The sequence below is a fragment of the Anguilla anguilla genome, chromosome 1, assembly GCF_013347855.1.
Source record: "Anguilla anguilla isolate fAngAng1 chromosome 1, fAngAng1.pri, whole genome shotgun sequence".
Taxonomy (NCBI): Eukaryota; Metazoa; Chordata; class Actinopteri; order Anguilliformes; family Anguillidae; genus Anguilla; species Anguilla anguilla.
Window position 1 is genome coordinate 73078725 of NC_049201.1, and position 19067 is coordinate 73097791.

The window sequence follows — 19067 nt, forward strand, 5'->3', positions numbered from 1 at the left end:
CGCTCCTCCCGATCTGAAGCACTGAGTACAGAAAAGTCCTTCGACCTGAAGTCAGAACTTGTCTGCGCGTTGACGGTTGGCGTTTGGATCAGGGACAAATTAACTGGCCCCTCGGATCGGTGTTTCGATGGCGCCGAGCACAGCCGTCGTGAGGTCATGCAAAATGGCCGACGGTGACGTAGTGCAATTAGTCCACTCGAATGTGTGATGAGTTCAACTGGATAAAAGGGCTTTCTGTGGAAAAACCCTGACCTACCCCGGAGTCAGAACTGGCCCACCCTCGGCATTGCAGGCCAGGGCCGAATGGCGGCAGGATGGGCCCCTCCTGGAGATGTTCAATGCCTGTGCTGTTTTGGCACAAGATTAAGGGCCCTGTCAGCTTGCCGGACAAAGTTTTCCAACTAAGGATTGTCTCGGCACTTGTCAGCTTTTGTCACAGGAGTTATCACAGGTTTCCTCCTCTGGAGAAGCACGGGGTCACAGTGCTTTGATTTCATTCCGCGCTCCTATTGGACGGATTCGGCTGGAAAAAGAACATTGATTTTTTTTTTCTTTTTCAGCCTGAAAGTAATTAAACTTTTTTTTTTTTTGGGTCGGCCGGGGGGGGGTGATTACCGCGCTGCCGACGGGCTCCCTCTCCGTGAAACGGGGCGCCCCCTCCCCCCCCGTCGCCCGGGCCCCTCGAGAGGCCAGGTGTCTTATTTACATGTCAGTTCATTTACGCTGCTTAATTAAAGAGCGCGCTCTCTAACTCCCCCCACCCCCATCCCCCCCCCAACCAGGCCTGCTGCGATTGGAGGAGCTGGTGCGACGCTTCCTCATCTCCAGGGAGACGCTGTCCATCAGGATGCTGGACGACAGCCTGGACCCCACCCCCTTGCTGAAGGAGATCCGCGACGACAAGGTGGCCACCATCATCATCGACGCCAACGCCTCCATCTCCTATCTCATCCTCAAAAAGGTCAGCCTCGCCCCCCCCCCTCCCATCCTCCCTACCCGACCCTGCCCCCGCCCTCACCACCCCCCCCCCCCTCCCCTCCTCCCCAACCCTCCTCCTCGCTGCCTTCTTTCTTCCTGGTGCCAAGACAACAGCTGCTGCCTGCACCACTGCTGTCTACAATGCGGGCAGGTCGGGGAGTCTCGCTGAAGCCACCTTCTGTCTCACACACTGTGATCTGGAGTGAAAATTCACCCTTTTGTGCGGCTACGGAACGTGGCGAATAACCGGATCGGCGTGGCAGTCGCCTCTTTTGATGTAAACCCGCCGAATATTTCCCCCGGTTTCGCTCGTGCGGCGACGCCACCGCCTAGCGCCGCGCACAGGGCGGGCGGTTAGCGCACGGCGGCGAACGGGCGGACGTTTGCCCAAAACCGAGGCCCCTCTCGGTGGTGCCCGGGACGCGGGCGGAGGCTTCAACGCTCGTTTAGCAGCGGAGACCTTTTAACGCGACGCGCCCGTGAGGCGAGGAGCGCGCTGGCCGCCCGTCTGCGAAACGCGAAAATGAGCGGAGTCCTGCGCTTTTATCCGCCTCGCACAGAAAGGTCACCCGTGAGCGTAATTGGAGTAATTGGCTGAAATCGGTCTCTCTCTCACACCCCCCCCCCCCCCCTCTCCCTCTCTCTCTCTCTCTCTGTCTCTCTCTATCTCTCTGTCCCTCAGGCTTCAGAGTTGGGGATGACATCAGCGTTTTACAAGTACATCCTCACCACCATGGTGAGAGTCCCCGCCGCCCACCCGCGCCACGTCCCCGTCTGCACCTGCTCCGAGGCGCGAGGACCTCGGCGGCGGCTAATGACGGGGCCATTTGTCACTTTTTATTAAAGATGCATTACACGGGCCCGGCCGTGGCAGTGGGAGAAATGAGGGGACAGGCGGAGAAAATGAGAAAGAGATACAGATAGGAGAGAGTGAAATGGAGGAGAGGATTCGCGGTTTTATACAAAGTTGTGACCCAGCCCCCCCCCCCCCCACCCTTTTGTATTTGGATATGCTTTGCTTTTTCAGTCACCTGCCTTGTAATTTCAGTGTGTGGCATAGTAATAGTAATGCATACATTTTGTAGTATCGCATGCATGCAATGAAGTGAAGAATATCCTCAGTTCCCATCATTCCGTGGGTTAAACAACTAGATTTAGCCAGCTGTCTCTCTCTCTCTCCCTCTGTGTCTGTCTCTCTCATTCTCTCTCTCACTCTCTCACACACTCTCTCTCTCCTTATGTCTCTTTATGCTTCTCCCGTAGGACTTCCCCCTTCTCAGGTTAGATGACATTGTAGATGAGCAATCCAACATCGTGGGCTTCTCCATGTTCAACACCAGCCACCCGTTCTACCTGGAGTTTATCAGGAGTCTCAATCTGTCCTGGAGGGAGGGCTGTGACCTCAGCCCCTACCCTGGACCAGCGGTTAGTACCATCTGCTGCACCCTACTTTTCCACTCACTCACTCACACACTCACTCACTCACCTGCTCACTCATTCACTTACACTCTCATTCACTCACTCACTCACACACTCACTCACTCACTCACTCACTGACTTACACACTCATTCACTCACTCACTCGCTCACTCACTCATTCACTCACTCACTCACTCACTCATTCACTCATTCACTTACACTCTCATTCACTTACACACTCACTCACTCACTCACCTGCTCACTCATTCACTTAAACTCTCATTCACTCACTCACTCACCTGCTCACTCATTCACTTACACTCTCATTCACTCACTCACTCACTCACTCACTTACTTACTCGCTCACCTGCTCACAGTCCATTTAAATCCAAGTTTTAATGTTTAAGTGAAATCTTTTAAAACTCTTTTTACTTTTTTACTCTTGAGTTATAGCGACTAATAACCCAATTTAAAAGGGTAAAAAAAGGTTTCACTTAAAAACTAATACGAGAACAGGTTAAGTTGCACTACTCATGTAAATAATGACTTATAACTCAAACTACTTGATTCATTTCATTAAATTGTATTCAGTGTTTCAATGTGTTCATTAATTTTTTCACGTACTTATATCATTTGCACACTTAATCACTCAGTCATTCACTATCTCACCCACATATTTACTTAATAACTCCCTCACTCATTTATGCACTAACCTGCTCATCTGTGCATTCATTCAGTCATTCTCTCCCTCTGTCACTCACCTACTCATTTACTCATTCACTCACTCACTCACTCACTCACTCATTGACTCTCTCAAGCACTCATTCACTTAATCACTGACCCACTCATGAAGTCTCCTACCTGCACACTCATCCATTCACACCCTCACCTCTGCTACATTATTCCCGGTATCTGCAAAGTCGCGGCTGAAACGCCCCCCCCAGTTGTGCAGCTCGGAGATGTCACCGCTGTGCTGTCCCCCCCCCTCCCCTCCCCTCGCCCCCGTAGCTGTCCTCCGCCCTGATGTTTGACGCGGTGCACGTGGTGGTGGGCGCGGTCAGGGAGCTGAACCGCAGCCAGGAGATCGGCGTGAAGCCCCTCAGCTGCACCTCCCCCCAGATCTGGCAGCACGGCACCAGCCTGATGAACTACCTGCGCATGGTGAGTGCCGCTGCTCTGCGGGGGTCAGTTCTGCCATCCGTCTGTTTCCGTGAGTCTTGAAAGGGTCGGTCAGTAGGTACTGGTGTGTTTGTGAGAGAGCTGTTGAGTCTGTGAGCCCGTCTGAAGGGGTCGGTCAGTACTGTACTGGTGTGTCTGTGAGAGAGCTGTTGAGTCTGTGAGTCTGTCTGAAAGGGTCGGTCAGTACTGTACTGGTGTGTCTGTGAGAGAGATGTTGAGTCTATCTGGTGCGGCTGGTCAGTTCTGTGTTTTGACTGTGTCAGTGGATGTGAAACAGGTGTTCAGCACTGGTGTGTCTGACTGTGTCTGGCACTCATGGTTAGTGCTGGTGTGCTGTCTGTTGATAATGAACCTGTGTGTGCGTGCGTGCATGTGTGTGCGTGTGTGTGTGTGTGTGTGCGTGTGCATGCGTGCATGTGTGTGTGTGTGTGTGTATGCGTGTGCGTGCGTGTGTGTGTGTGTGCGTGTGTGTGTGTGTGTCTGACTCAGTCTCTGACTGCTCTGTTTGTGCTACTCCGGCTCTCTGTGTCTCCCTGTCTCTGTTTGTGCTTCAAGTCTGCTGACTCCTTGTTACAGGCATCAGCTTTCACTGCATCTCCCCGTTTCACCAGCGGCTGCGCTTGTTGTCTCTAAAGTCTCTCCGTATCTCTCTCTGTCACCCCTATCTCCCTGTCAATCGGCAGCTTTACTCATCTGTTTTTCTCTATCCATTTCTCTTTGTCTCCTCTCAGATTGGGAGTCTGCTCGCCCGAGTTCCCCTGTTTTCCATCCTGTGTTTTTCAGAGCTTGCTGTGGCTTCTCCACCTCTTTGCATTTTTTTTTAAGCATTCTCTTCTGTATGTTTTGAGTTTTCCCTCCATCCGTTCTGTTTCTAGGGTACTGTATGCATGTCTGGAATGTTTATAATAACATCATCATCCCTGATGACTGAGTGACTAAGTGAGTAAATGAATGAATGAATGAATGAATGAATGAATGAATGAATGAATGAAAACTTGACATTGATGCAAGGTAGAGAGAAAGTCTCTTGTATTCCCTCAGTTTTCTCGGAATGTCTGTCAGTCTTTCCCTGCTCTATCAGTCCGTCCGCGTCACTATAGTGTGGTGTCCAACAAATCTCTCTCTCTCTTTCCCTCTCTCTCGTTCAAAGGTGGAGTACGATGGTTTGACAGGGCGAGTGGAGTTCAACAGTAAAGGCCAGAGGACCAACTACACCCTCCGGATCCTTGAGAAACACAGAGGAGGCCACAAAGAGGTCAGAGGTCGTAGGAGGTCACAGAAGGCTGGTGTGGGGTGGAACAGAAATGGCAGCTGTTTACATGACAGAAGTGTATGAAATAGATAGCTGGGATTGTCAGGTGACTTCTGTTCGTTTGTTAGACCAGCTTTCTTACATGAATTCCTCTAAACTCTCCTCCCCCTTCCTGTTTTAGATTGGCATCTGGTACTCCAACAACACGCTGGCGATGAACTCCACAACGCTGGACATCAATGTGTCGGAGACCCTGGCCAACAAGACCCTCATTGTCACCACCATATTGGTAAGGGTTGGCTACCAATGGCGGCCATGTTGGTGAGGACAGGCCTAAGGGGAGGGGCCTCTTGCCCTCACCTCAGCCGAACCCAGGGAGCGTCTACAAACGCCTGTGCTCGTTGTGTGCCCACCCACAGGAGAACCCCTACGTGATGCGCAGGGGCAACTACCAGGACCTCCGGGGCAACGACCAGTACGAGGGCTTCTGCGTGGACATGCTGAAGGAGCTGGCCGACATGCTCAAGTTCTCATTCCGGATCAAACTGGTGGACGACGGGCTGTACGGCGCTCCGGAGCCTAACGGGTCCTGGACCGGGATGGTCGGGGAGCTCATTAACAGGGTAATTAACCGCCGCGCTGTTCCACTCCCCCCCCCCCCCCCCCCACCCCCCCGAAGCCAGCGGGAACTTGGCGGAGACGAACGCGTGGGATGCACGCGGTGGACTCTCTAGCCGGGTAATGAGCGGAGCTCGGTAGCTCATTTCGCAGCCCCCGAACTTCCATTATGGCGCCGTGGCGCCCCCCTGTGGCGCCGGCGCGTCGGCACGCCCGCTCGCACGCCCCGTCTCTCTCTTTCTCTCTCTCTCCCCCTCTCTCTCTCTCTGTCTCCCTCCCCCTCTCTCTCTCTCTCTCCCCCTCTCTCTCACTCACTCTCTCTCTCTCCCCTCTCTCTCTCTCTCTCTCTCTCTCTCCCTCCCCCTCTCTCTCTCTCTGTCTCCCTCCCCCTCTCTCTCTCTCTCTCCCTCTCCCCCTCTCTCTCTCCCTCCCCCCCTCTCTCTCTCTCTCTCCCCCCTCCCCCCCTCTCTCTCTCTCTCTCTCTCTCTCTCCCCCTCTCTCTCTCTCCCCCCCCCCGCTCTCTCTCTCTCTCTCGCTCTCTCTCCCTCCCCCCCTCTCTCTCTCTCCCTCCCCCCCCTCTCTCTCTCTCTCTCTCTCTCTCTCTCTCTCCCCCTCTCTCTCTCTCTCCCTCCCCCCCTCTCTCTCTCTCTCTCTCTCCCTCCCCCTCTCTCTCTCTCTCTCTCTCTCACTCTCCCTCTCGCACCGTGTTCCCTCTCCCGGTAAGCTGCAAGCCAGAGGAAAACGGGTAATTGCCTCCCCCTGTTAATCAATTACACCGTGATTAAAGTATATGAGAGGCATCAGGGGTGTTGTTCGACAAATGCAACTCTCAGCTGAAGCGCAATGACAACACTCCTGCTCTGTCTTTTCTTTTCTTACCCCCTCCCTCCTCTACTTCTGTTCTGTGCATTCTCCTCCCTTCTCTACTACTTCTTTTCTTCTTGTTTCTTTCTTTCACTCTCTATCTTTCTTTCTTTCTTTCTCTCACACTATGTCTGTCTCTCCTGCAGAAGGCGGATTTGGCTGTGGCTGGATTCACCATTACATCAGAGAGGGAGAAAGTCATCGACTTTTCAAAGCCCTTCATGAACCTTGGCATCAGCATCTTATACAGAGTCCAACTGGTAAGAGAGAGAAAGAGAGAGAGAGAGCTAGAAAGAGAGAGAGAGAGAAGAGGGGGAACAAAAAGAGAGGGAGTGCAAGGGTTTCACGAGATTGTGTTAGGTCAAATGTTAGTTATAGAATGAAAGCGCGGATTGTGCTGGTAAACCTGCAGGCTCAGCTTATCAGCTTAACGCTGATGCCGAGATGCAGTGTCGACTACTGCGCCCTTGTGGCCAAGTAGTGAACTGCAACTGCCTGTGTTCTCAGGGGCGGAAGCCAGGATACTTCTCCTTCCTGGACCCCTTCTCCCCCGCCGTGTGGCTCTTCATGCTTCTGGCCTACCTGGCTGTCAGCTGCGTGCTCTTCCTGGCCGCCAGGTAAGGGTCACACCGTGTAGACAAACCGGGCCCTGTGGCCTCGCAAACGCTCGAGGTCAGAGCCACTGACACTCACCTGTACGCACCTGTAGCACCGTTGAGCTACACTGTCACGCATAGCACACGCATGTACATACACCCCCCCTGCAATTAAATTTTGTACAAACCTGTATTAAGCAACAGGCTAACAATAATGAAATACTGGGACAGGCACATTGCTCTTCCGCTCTGTTTGAATTCAAACACACCTCGGCTCTGTAGACAGATACATTACATTACATTACAGGCGTTTAGCAGACGCTCTTATCCAGAGCGACTTACACAACTTTTTAAATTTTTTTTTACATTGCATCCACTTACACAGCTGGATATATACTGAAGCAATGCAGGTTAAGTACCTTGCTGAATACATTTCTGAAGGGTACAACGGCAGTGTCCCACCCAGGAATCAAACCTGTGACCTTTAGGTTACAAGACCAGTTCCTTACCCATTGCACTGCCGCCCAGATAGTTCCACGCTTGCATACGACAGAAATGTGAATGTTGGGCATGTGGCATACGTGGGAGCGCCACACTGCCACCGTGTGGCGGTTTGGAGGCTGACGTTCTGGTCCCTGTCCCCCCCTCTCCCAGGCTCAGCCCGTACGAGTGGTACAACCCGCACCCCTGCCTGCGGGAGCGGCGGGACGTGCTGGAGAACCAGTACACCCTGGGGAACAGCCTGTGGTTCCCCATCGGGGGCTTCATGCAGCAGGGCTCCGAGATCATGCCCCGGGCCCTGTCCACCCGGTGCGTCAGCGGGGTCTGGTGAGTGCGCGACCTGGGGGGGGGGGGGGGGGGGGGGGGGGGGGGCGGGGAGGGGGGTGGGCGGAGTGGCAAGAGGGGTGATGGGGGTGGGGCGGGTGGTGGGCAGGGCAGGGTTGGTTGAGGCGTGGTGGGGTGGGGCACAGTGGGATGGTGCAGATCAACCTGGGGAGGAGTGGGAATGCGGTTGTGAATCCATGTGTCTGTCTGTCTGTCTGTCTGTTGGACTTTCCTTTTCGTGCCCTTTCTTCTGTTGAGTTTGCTGTGTGAAGCCCCTTTCTCTCTCCCCCTTGCATCAAGTTTTCATTAATTAATTAATTAATTAATTAATTAATTAATTAATTCATTCATTCATTCATTTGTTCAGTCAGTCATCGGGGATGGTGTGTGATTATAAACATTCCTGACATGCATACAGTACCGTAGTTAGCCTACAGACTCCTTTTTGTTGGTCATCCTGGAATACCTGAATCCTGGTGGATAGCTGATGAAACCAAGCATGGGCAAATCTACCATACACCATCAAGCTCAGCACATGTTTTATTGACTGTTACATATTTCATACTGAACATCAGACAGACGATATTGAAAGCCTGACATTGTGTACATCGGTAAATATCTTGGTTGTTTGGTGTTTAAAATTCATTACTATTAACGGTTGCAAATGTATTAATGTTTTATTTATTCGATGCCAGTGCTAGCGAGCCCTCCTTCATGAATTATGCACCGTCAGTCTGAATTATGCAGAGTGGGATGCGGAATGATGCGCGATCATAATTAGAAACTGATAGCGCTGATTTGATTGTGGCTGTATTCCGCTCTTGCTCACCTGGTGGCTTTAGCCGTGGCAAATGCACTTTAGTTAGTTTAGTTTATGCTCCTTTTCTTCGCCGCTTGGCTAAAAGCGACTGCATTCCCAAGCCGTGTGTTGTCACGTTGTCATCGCTGCCCTGGGCAGTCTCTCTCTCAGGTTCCGGTGGACATTTTTGTGGTGAAAACCCCATGTAGGCATTCAGGTGAAAACTTGGCTAAATTTGGCTGAAAAGTGAAAGTATTCTTGCTTTGGGATGTAACAAGTCTGAGTCCATGTAAAACAAGTTATATTGGGGTTAACATAGTCTGTTTATGTCAAAACATCTATCAAGCTTTCCACTCCCCCTAGATGTCTAGACTCTGGATTTTGCTTAATGGGGTGGGCTGCACTGTGCTTGAGCTGTGAGCCTCGTCCCTCTCTTCCAGGTGGGCCTTCACCCTCATCATCATCTCCTCCTACACGGCCAACCTGGCGGCCTTCCTCACTGTGCAGAGGATGGAGGTGCCCATCGAGTCGCCGGACGACCTGGCGGACCAAACCAACATCGAGTACGGCACCATCCACGGGGGGAGCACCATGACCTTCTTCATGGTACGGCCCGGTCCAGCAGGAGCTCGGGCTGTGCGTCCGCATGTCTGAGGCCGCTGTTCTGACTTTGCCTGGCGTACAGGTGCCCTTGTGGCGGCTCGGCCCGTACGTGTGCCCGTCCACGGGTGCGAGCCTTCATTCCGTGTCGCGCGGGTCACTCTGTGGCGCGTTTCCGTGGTTGCGAGCGAACGGGGGGGGGGGGGGGGGGGTACGTGGCTGTTTCTGCCATGTGTTCGGGGGCGCGTCGGAGTTCCGCCGCTCGCCTGCGGGCTCGTCGTTCGTTCGCGTCGCCATAAGTAGCCGCACGTGAACCCCCTCGGCATCTGCGCTCGTCGGCGTGCGAGGGACGCCCAAGTCGGGGGGGGGGGCCCGTTATGTTATGTCTTTGTCTCTCTCCCGTCTCGCCCTGTTGAGGGAATCGTAATGCGCTGGGTGTGTGCGATTGTTTCTGCTCCGCGGATGCATAATTTCCTGGATTCTCCCCGCCGGCAGCTCTGTGCGGCCCCGCATTGTTTGTGCTTGACTTAGTAACGGTGATTAATGTGGTAATGATGCCGCCGATGATTGTGCTCATAAATCACCACCCCTACCCCACCCCCACCCCCACCCGCAGCCACACAACCTCTCTTCAACCTCTCTTAACTGTTTCCCTTTCTCTCTCTCCTCCACCCCCCGCCCCCCCCCCCCCCACTTCCTCCAGAACTCGCGGTACCAGACCTACCAGCGCATGTGGAACTACATGCACTCCAAGCAGCCCAGCGTGTTTGTGAAGAGCACGGAGGAGGGCATCGCCCGTGTGCTCAACTCCAAGTACGCCTTCCTGCTGGAGAGCACCATGAACGAGTACCACCGCCGGCTCAACTGCAACCTCACCCAGATCGGCGGCCTGCTGGACACCAAGGGCTACGGCATCGGCATGCCGCTCGGTGAGCGGGGAGTGCGGGGAGAGGGGGGGGGGCGGGGTTTCCACGGGCGGAGTCTTTAGCCAGGATCTAGTCTCAAGTCTCGACGTCCGTTGGGCCCAATGTCCTTCGCGTCCTGGTGCCAGCATTTTAGTGGCCCTGACGTAATGAGCTGGTTGTGTCTCCTAAACCTCTCTGTGAAAAAAAGAACAGACAAGCACTTTTGAAAATTTTAAAAGATGGCTTCATTGTTTTTTTGAGGGCGATGTCATTTGGAACATCATGTTTCCTTCTGGCGAACACTCCTCAACCTCAAGAGGAGCGGTATTGGACCGGTCTTGCCCATGACGTTGGATAAATGCATTTTTTTTTGTTCTTTTTGGTCCCTCTCGCCTTCCGTAGACTGCCGTGCAGTTCATGAGCATGTGACGTGGTTTCTTTATCTTGAAATGCACCTCGGTCACAGTCCCGGTGGCCACCTGAGATTGCGGTCGTCGTTGCGCTCGTGGTCTGAGGCGCTGTGGAGGGTGGGGTGGTGTTTGGGTGGTGGTGAAACAGTGGGTGGCTCTTTTCTGATCATCAGTCACTGTTATAACTTTCGAAGCCAGTTGCCTTCATTCTTTATGAAGTTTCAACTATAAATTCTTGTACATAGGGAAAGTGAGAGAGAGAGAGATTGAGAGGGAATAAGAGAGAGAGAGAGAGCAGCAAACAGTAAATCACCCTGCATAGTTCTAAAATAGAGTGATTCAAAGTGTGAAATGAACCATGAATGACAGTAATTCAATCTTAATTTTGATGAAAGGGAGGAGTTTCTGTTGGGACTTCAGTGCAATGCTTAAAGATGAAAAATAATTAGAGATCTATGAGGTCTATGACTACAGCCTGGTTGCCGATATTTCTGTCAAAACAAAAAGCACCTCAAATGACAATTAAGACTGATTAGATTAATCTGCTGTGGTCCATTTGAACTTTACTGAAGCTGCAATGTTAAAGGGTTGTGATGCATGCAAGCGAAGTGTATGCTCTACCTCTCCCTCCCTCCATCTTCCTCTTTCTTTCCCTCTCTCAATTTCTGTTTCAGTTTTTTTACTATCTCATTTTCTCATGATTCACTCTCTCTCTCTTTCTCTCTCTCTCTGCATGACAAGAGAATTTGTGTCCCTAAAGCAGTAAAAGCATAGATGAGAAGGTCAAACACGCACACACGCACAGTGTATCATCTCTCTCTCTCTCTCTCTCTCTCTCTCTCTCTCAGGCTCTCCGTTCAGGGATGAGATCACCCTGGCCATCCTCCAGCTCCAGGAGAACAACCGTTTGGAGATCCTGAAACGCCGATGGTGGGAGGGAGGGCAGTGCCCTAAAGAAGAGGACCACCGGGCCAAGGGTATGTGTCTGCTCAAGTATGCACTCCAGTCTACACTCTAGTGTACACTCCACTGCCCACTCAAGTATGCACTCCAGTCTACACTCAAGTGTACACTCCACTGCCCACTCAAGTATGCACTCCAGTCTACACTCAAGTATACACTCCACTGCCCACTCAAGTATGCACTCCAGTCCACACTCTAGTGTACACTCCACTGCCCACTCAAGTATGCACTCCAGTCTACACTCTAGTGTACACTCCACTGCCCACTCAAGTATGCACTCCAGTCTACACTCTAGTGTACACTCCACTGCCCACTCACATATGCACTCCAGTCTACACTCTAGTGTACACTCCACTGCCCACTCAAGTATGCACTCCAGTCTACACTATAGTGTACACTCCACTGCCCACTCAAGTATGCACTCCAGTCTACACTCAAGTATACACTCCACTGCCCACTCAAGTATGCACTCCAGTCTACACTCTAGTGTACACTCCACTGCCCACTCAAGTATGCACTCCAGTCTACACTCAAGTGTACACTCCACTGCCCACTCCAGTCTACACTCAAGTGTACACTCCAGTCTACACTCAAGTGTACACTCCACTGCCCACTCAAGTATGCACTCAAGTCTACACTCTAGTGTACACTCCACTGCCCACTCAAGTATGCACTCCAGTCTACACTCAAGTGTCCATTTCATTGTGCACTCCAGTATACACTACAGCGCTTGCTGTGTCCTTTGCGGGCCTGGCTGAATGGAGATCTGTTTGAGCAGTGGGACCAGGGCTTTTCCCTGTGTGTGAGATAGGGAAAGAGGGTCAGGGGGGTATTAGTGGTGCTGATCCAGGATTTGATCTTTGCTCCTGTACACTCGCTGCGCAGAATGGGACAAACAGCTCAGAGCCTGTTGTAGCTTCCCCTGCGCTGCTCGGGTGCCGGGGATGGAGAAATCATATTTGCGGAGCTGATCCGATTGTCACGGTGGACATGAGTGCGCATGCATGACGCGTGTATGTGCGGGTGAGGCTTTTTGTGTATGTGTGCCTGTGTGTGTGTGTGTATGTGTGCCTGTGTTTATGTGGGTGTGTATATGTGCCTGTGTGTATGTGTATGTATGTGCGTGTGCGCGCGTGTGCGTGCGTGCGTGTGCGTATGTGTATGTATGTGCCTGTGTGCGCGCGTGTGTGTGTGTATGTGTGCCTGTGTTTATGTGTATGTGTGTATGTGGGTGTGTGCATGTGTATGTATGTGCGTGTGCGCGCGTGTGTGTGTGTATGTGTGCCTGTGTTTATGTGTATGTGGGTGTGTGCATGTGTATGTATGTGCGCGCGTGTGTGTGTGCATGCGTGCGTGCGTGTGCGTGCGCGTGAGCGTACGTGTGGTTCACCGCTGTGTCTTCCTCAGGTTTAGGGATGGAGAACATCGGCGGCATATTCGTGGTGCTGATCTGCGGCCTGATCATCGCCGTGTTCGTGGCCATCATGGAGTTCGTGTGGTCGACGCGGCGCTCGGCTGAGACCGACGAGGTACGCCCCCCACCCTCGCCGCCCGCGGTAATCACAGAACCCCCCCCAGTAGGTCCCCGCGGCAACCTGGCCGGCTCTCTCCTCTCCGTCCGTTTGTTTGCTGTTTGCTGTCGTGTGAGGCCGTGGTGCTGTGTGTGGTCGTGGCGGGAATGCGGTTGCGTGAGCGCTCGACCGCAGGGGTGTGGCGTACCAGGCGTGGGTGTCAGTGGAGCCGTCGCTGTGTGAACCTGCGTCAAGGCAGCGGCATCGTTGTCTGCGTGCTATTTAACCTCCAGTTAGTATTACCTAGCACGGTCTTGGGCTCTAATCAAATGTGTTTATGTTCGCAGTTGACATATTGATATGAATATTCAGTATTTCGATGACAGTAATTACTCGGGTGACCTCCAATGACTTCATGAAAATGAAAAATGGTACCTGCTTTGACATGCCTCATTGTCTTTTTTTATGTTCATTTATGTGTTTCACTCAGTAGATTTATGTTTGATAATGTCTCCCCTCCATATGGCTATGTATGTGTAGTACTTTGATCTTTGTTATTTAATACTGGGTGGTGTGTTATGGCATGATCAGTGCACAAGGTAGTGTTTTGTTGCTGTGACTCACATGTAAACGTAAATGTAAATGTGTATTCCTCCTTTGAGTGTTTTTTTGTGCGTGAATCTATGCATAAACATTCAGTGATGTGTGAATGTGTGCTTGACTGTGCGTTTTCAATGTGCGTCTGTTTGTGTTGGTGCGGTTATTGTTGTCCTAAAGGTATGTGTGTCATAGTGGCAATATAAAGAACCCCTTCTCACTTTTTTTCCTTTATTGGCCCCTGTGTGTCCTTCAAAGAGTCTGTCTGTCTGTCTGTCTGTGTTCCTTAATAAACGTGTTTAACTTCCAGTAGAACTGGTTGTGCAACGTTGTGTGCAGATTGTGAGTGTTTGTGAAGGCTTTGGTACTACTTGCTTTAGTTTTTACAATAATGTAAGCAGCTAGTCAGTGTTTTCAGAGTTGTGTACTGGTCTAATATGATTTGAACTAATTCTGTACGGCTATTCGGTGCTTTTAAGGAGCTGAGAGTAGTGAGATTTCTTGCAGTGCTTTAAAGGAAATATGTAGAGAGTGTGTCTATTAATGCCCTGTGTTTTCCTTCCCCTTTGCTTTTTTTGATATTTGTTTCATTCTGCTCTTTCCTCTCCTCCATACCCATGACCTGTTAATCACTGTCCTTCTCCCCTTCTTCCTCATTTTCTGTCGACGTCATCCTCCTCTTCCACTTCTCCTTCAAACCCTGCTTCTGATGTAAGCAGCTAGTCAGTGTTTTCAGTTGTGTACTGGTCTAATATGATTTGAACTAATTCTGTACGGCTATTCAGTGCTTTTAAGGAGCTGAGAGTAGTGAGATTTCTTGCAGTGCTTTAAAGAAAATATGTAGAGAGTGTGTCTATTAATGCCCTGTGTTTTCCTTCCCCTTTGCTTTTTTTGATATTTGTTTCATTCTGCTCTTTCTTCTCCTCCATACCCATGACCTGTTAATCACTGTCCTTCTCCCCTTCTTCCTCATTTTCTGTTGACGTCATCCTCCTCTTCCACTTCTCCTTCAAACCCTGCTTCTGATTCCCCTCCCACCGCCACCCCCACTGTTTCTCTTATTTCGCCTTATTACCCGTCCTGTCATTCTTGTTTTTCCTTTTGTCCCCCCGAAATCTCTTATTCTAACCTTGTTTCCTCTTTCCTTTGCTCTTCTCCTCCTATGGCATCACCTCTTCGTTTCTCCTCTTTTTTTCTTCCCCCCTGCCATCGCTTTTCTTCTTTCTCTGTTCTCTCTCTCTCTCGCTCTCTCTCTCTCTTTCTCTCTCTCTCTCTTTGTTCCCTCCCTTCTTCCCTCTCTCTTTCTCTCTGTCGTTTGTTCTCTCTCTCCTCCGTCTCCTGCCCTGCCGTGTCCCAGGTGTCCGTGTGCCAGGAGATGCTGACGGAGTTCCGGAACGCCATCTCGTGCAAGAAGAGCTCTCGGTCCCGGCGACGCCGGCCCCTGACTGGCCCCGGGGGGCCCCGGCACCCGACCCGCGTCTCGCTGGCGGCCCCGCGGCCCCTGCGCCTGGTGCGGGAGATGCGGCTAAGCAACGGGAAGCTGTACAGCGGGTCGGGGCCCCTGACCGGGGGCGCCGGGGCCGGGGGGGGCCCCTCCGACATGGGCCCGGGGCCGCAGCGCCTGCTGGAGGACCCTCTGGGGGCCAACACCACGCCCCCGCCCCCGCCGCCCCCGGCCGCGCCCTCGCGCAGCTGCACGCACATCCGCATCTGCCAGGAGTGCAGGCGGATCCAGAGCCTGAGGTCCACCTCCACGCGGATCCCGCCCTCCTCCGCCCCCCTGCCCCGCCTCCCGCCCCCGCCGCCCCCTTCGTCCTCCAACACCGACAGCGAGGGGGGAGGCGGGGCCAGCCCTCGCCGGCTGCACCACACCCCGCCGCCCCGGCCCCTCCCGCCCGCACAGAGCAGCACCAGCACAGACCTCCTGGGGGAGCAGGACTGAGGAGGGGGCAGGTAACTATGGGTGGGGAGGATGGGGGTTTGGTGGAGACACACACTGCTTGGAGAGAGACTGTCCGACCCACCCCACACTCTCCATGCACTGTCTTCTGAAGAGAGAGAGAGAGAGAGTGAGACATGTAAAGGGCAGTGGATGTGTGCAGGAAGGAGACGGACAGCGAGGTTGAGTACGTGAGAGAGGTGGAGATGGCGAGCGGGGAGAAGAACTGAGCCTCGTTTTGGCCGGACTCCAGCTTCCCGCCGCTCACCACACCACACAGGTCAGCTGCTTTCTGTCTTCGCCAGAGAAGCCCCACTGCGGTCTTTGGTGGGATGACGAAGCGAGTTTTGTTCGGCCCAGAAAGAGCCGTTTTCCACGGTTCGCTGCCCTGGTGCTGTTTCCATGGAGGTGGTACCCTGCTGATGTCATGCAGTACACAAGTCCTACAGGACATGCGATGGATGGGCTGAACGGTCCAGAGGATATAACCTGTCCAGTCTGGCCTCTCCTTCATTGTTCAATGTGATTTTAGCTCCTCCTCCACCTCAGATGACCATAGAGACTCTTTCTCATACATACAGTACCACTACAGAAGGAGGACCAGCACCTCGCACTGGACCATAGAGACTACGAACATAGAGCAGATAGAGTCTCTGTGCTCCTCGGGAGCATAGAGACTGCAGCCGGGAGCACACGTATATCCAGGAGGACCTCAAACGAGCCAACGGACTCTCGCAAGACTTGCGTGACATTGTAAACAGGAAACAAAAGAGAAAAAAAAAACAACTGGAAAAATATTTTTTTCCTTGTCTTTCTTTCTTTCTGTCTTTCTTTCTTTCTTTCTTTCTTTCTTGGTTTTCCCCTCGGTTTAATTGCTGTTCTTGGAGGAATTTGCAGGACGACACAGGACACTGAGCGGAGGCTGGAGTCGGGTGGTTGGAGGGGGGTGGGGTGGGCTGGGTGGGTGGGGGTGCGTAGAGAGCGGGTTGGCTTCCCGAATAACCGCAGGACTACGACAGTCGCCGGGCTAGTCAAGTCGGTGCTGGCTTCACCAGAAACACGCAGACACGTAACAAGTGGCGCGTGCATGAGCCAGCACGAGCCAGTAATTCACACAGGGCTGCCAAACACAATCTGCCAGCCACGGGCTGGTGTGTTTGAATACCGTGCAGTTTTGCAGTTTAAAAAGAAAATCTCGGCGTGTGAGTGTATGCAACAAGCACACTTTGGATAGGTGAATGTACACGATGCAGAAAGGGGATGAGAGATAGTTCAGTGGCCTGTCCTGGAAAATCCTCCACAGGATGTACAGACTGTTCTCAATAAGCCCAGCCTGAGGAGCAGTTCTGAGTCTACAATCATCTTAGACTAAGACTAAGACTACGAGAGAAAAACACACACACACACACACACACACACACACACACACAAAACATTACTCACAATAAAGAACGTTTATCTGATGAGGGCAGACGGTGTACTCTCATTACTTTGCTTATTATGTAATTCTATGAAATGTATATATTTTTTCAAACTGATGAATATATTCGCTCAAAATGGATTTATTATTAGACCTTTTTTTTCTTTCTAAATTGCATCATACAATTAGGCACGGGGTCACATGACGTGCCATTGTCACAGAGCCTTAACCTGATCTTTGCAGAAAACTTTTGTTTGGTTGACCCCCATTGAAAACAGAGAGCCCTATTGAAATAAAACTGCTCTTGTCCAATCCGACGCAATGGCATCTGATTGAGAAATCTTTTATTGGACTGCTTTCTTAAGTAGGTCTTCCCACTGTTCTGGGCTGCGGTCATTAGGAGTCGCATTGCAGCCATTGGGTTCAGACGGGATCTGCCTGCTTTAATGAGACCAATGTCGTACTGTTCAAATGGATTCATTGGCCAGAGCCAGAGCTAGAGCCACTTTAACTCCTTACAGATTACACTTTAACGCTCTGATTTGCTGTGTATGACTAAATTGTAGTGGGGAAGTCGGAAGGGGGGTGGGGGTGGGGGTGGGGGGGGGGGTGGGGGGAGTTCTGGTCACTGAAACTACTGCGACTGGGAATCTTGTGTCCGCTCCTCACTGCTACATTTTATAGAACCAAAATGTTTCACAGCACTAAAAAAAAGAAAAGAAACTGAACTCTAAAACAGTGCTGTGAACGTCTTTTATTTTATTATTAATTTTTGGTACAACGTAGTTTCCCGTGGAACGATTAGCATTTGAGATTACAGTAGTTCTTTCGACATCTGGCAGGCTGTCACGCTGAACAACGTTTTTCTCTCCCCGAGTTGCCGGGCGAGCTAGCGGGCCGAGGCACAAATTGCTCTTTCCAGTCTCCTTGGTGACGTTGACCTCGGGGTCATCACTCAGCGAGTAAACGCTGTGTGGAGTGTGAGCCCCCCCCCCCCCCCGTTTACCGCCCGCTAGTCAGAGTCACCGGCTCGGCTCAGGGGGGGTGTGGGATGCTGCGAGTCGGGAAAAAACCTCAGTGAAACGGTAAAGCGAATGAAGCTCCTGTTGCTGCGTTCTCCAGGCAAGAGGGAAACAGCCTGCGATCTTCTCGATCACTGCTGCTGTACAACGACATCATACTCTACGCTCGAATCTGCCGTTTAGGGCCGCTTGCGCTGCTGGGCTTCTTTCTTTCTCAACTCCAGAGGCTCTATCTTACACCCGGCGCCAAGCGCAACGCAAGTGTCTTCGCTGGTTTCAGACCGACGCAGTTGTCATTTTCCCATCCAGCGCCCCACGTTGTTTAAATAGCGAATGTACTTACGCCCATCTGAGCGCCCATGGGCGTGTTGGTCTTAAAATGAGGTGTGGTCAGGCGCATTGTTGGCGCATTGCAATCTTGAAGCAGCGGAAAGCGATTTCGCGATTGACCAACAAAAACCTGGCCTTAAGTCAATTGGGCAGTATTTTACTGTTATTTTAAGGGCGCATTATTAAGATAGTAATATGCGCCTACATAGGCGGGTGCACAACGCGCGATATTTAAAAAAAAAAAAACCTCATAATGGTTAGCCATAATATTCTATAATATTCAGAATTCTTTTCTACTACTTGGAAAATCCGCCATTATAATAGCAATCCGCCAAGGTGCAAGCACACCTGGCCATTAAAGGGAATGGGAGATGACACTCTGATTGGTTTATTTCATGTTACTTCCAAAACACACCTATGACTAATTAAGAGACTAAGTACAACCCCTTTGAACCATGCGCCTTACTTTGCGCTCAGATTATCCGCCGTTAAACTAGCAAAAGTGGATTTGGACACGCCCTAAATGCACTTGCGCTATGCGCTTTAGACCGTGCGCTTAGATAGTTAAAATATAGCCCTAGTACTGAATTAGAACTTATGTATCATTATTTTTTTGGCATGATGTGCTCCTGGGCGTGTCCTATAAAAAAAATAAAAAAAAACAGGCCAGTGAGATGTGTTCTGTGGCTTTTGCCCGAGAGGGCCACACAGGTCTGCAGGGGGTTTTGTTTTGTTCATCTTAACATCACCAAACACTCCAAACCCAGGGTATACCAGATGAGTTGACAGTGCAAACAGCTGCTTTAATTGATCGGTTAAAAGCTGAGTGACAGCAGAAGC

General features: G+C 51.6%; 1 protein-coding gene across 7 annotated transcripts in view; it reads left to right on the forward strand.

Annotated features, from left to right (window-relative positions):
* grik5 (glutamate receptor, ionotropic, kainate 5) overlaps positions 1 to 17197 on the forward strand; it is a 56059-nt gene extending 38862 nt beyond the window's left edge. For 6 of the 7 annotated variants that reach the window (XM_035412468.1, XM_035412459.1, XM_035412487.1 and 3 more), the window contains 16 exons: positions 783 to 961; positions 1661 to 1714; positions 2242 to 2403; positions 3406 to 3558; positions 4727 to 4831; positions 5010 to 5117; positions 5248 to 5451; positions 6457 to 6570; positions 6818 to 6927; positions 7561 to 7734; positions 8971 to 9136; positions 9834 to 10059; positions 11294 to 11422; positions 12816 to 12937; positions 13918 to 13920; positions 14874 to 17197. In XM_035412468.1, the coding sequence (XP_035268359.1) occupies positions 783 to 961; positions 1661 to 1714; positions 2242 to 2403; positions 3406 to 3558; positions 4727 to 4831; positions 5010 to 5117; positions 5248 to 5451; positions 6457 to 6570; positions 6818 to 6927; positions 7561 to 7734; positions 8971 to 9136; positions 9834 to 10059; positions 11294 to 11422; positions 12816 to 12937; positions 13918 to 13920; positions 14874 to 15458 (2594 nt within the window). In that variant the 3' untranslated portion in view covers positions 15459 to 17197. The remainder of the gene's footprint in view (positions 1 to 782; positions 962 to 1660; positions 1715 to 2241; positions 2404 to 3405; positions 3559 to 4726; positions 4832 to 5009; positions 5118 to 5247; positions 5452 to 6456; positions 6571 to 6817; positions 6928 to 7560; positions 7735 to 8970; positions 9137 to 9833; positions 10060 to 11293; positions 11423 to 12815; positions 12938 to 13917; positions 13921 to 14873) is intronic. The other variant, XM_035412513.1, reaches the window with a different exon arrangement.
* Positions 17198 to 19067: the final 1870 nt, after the last annotated feature.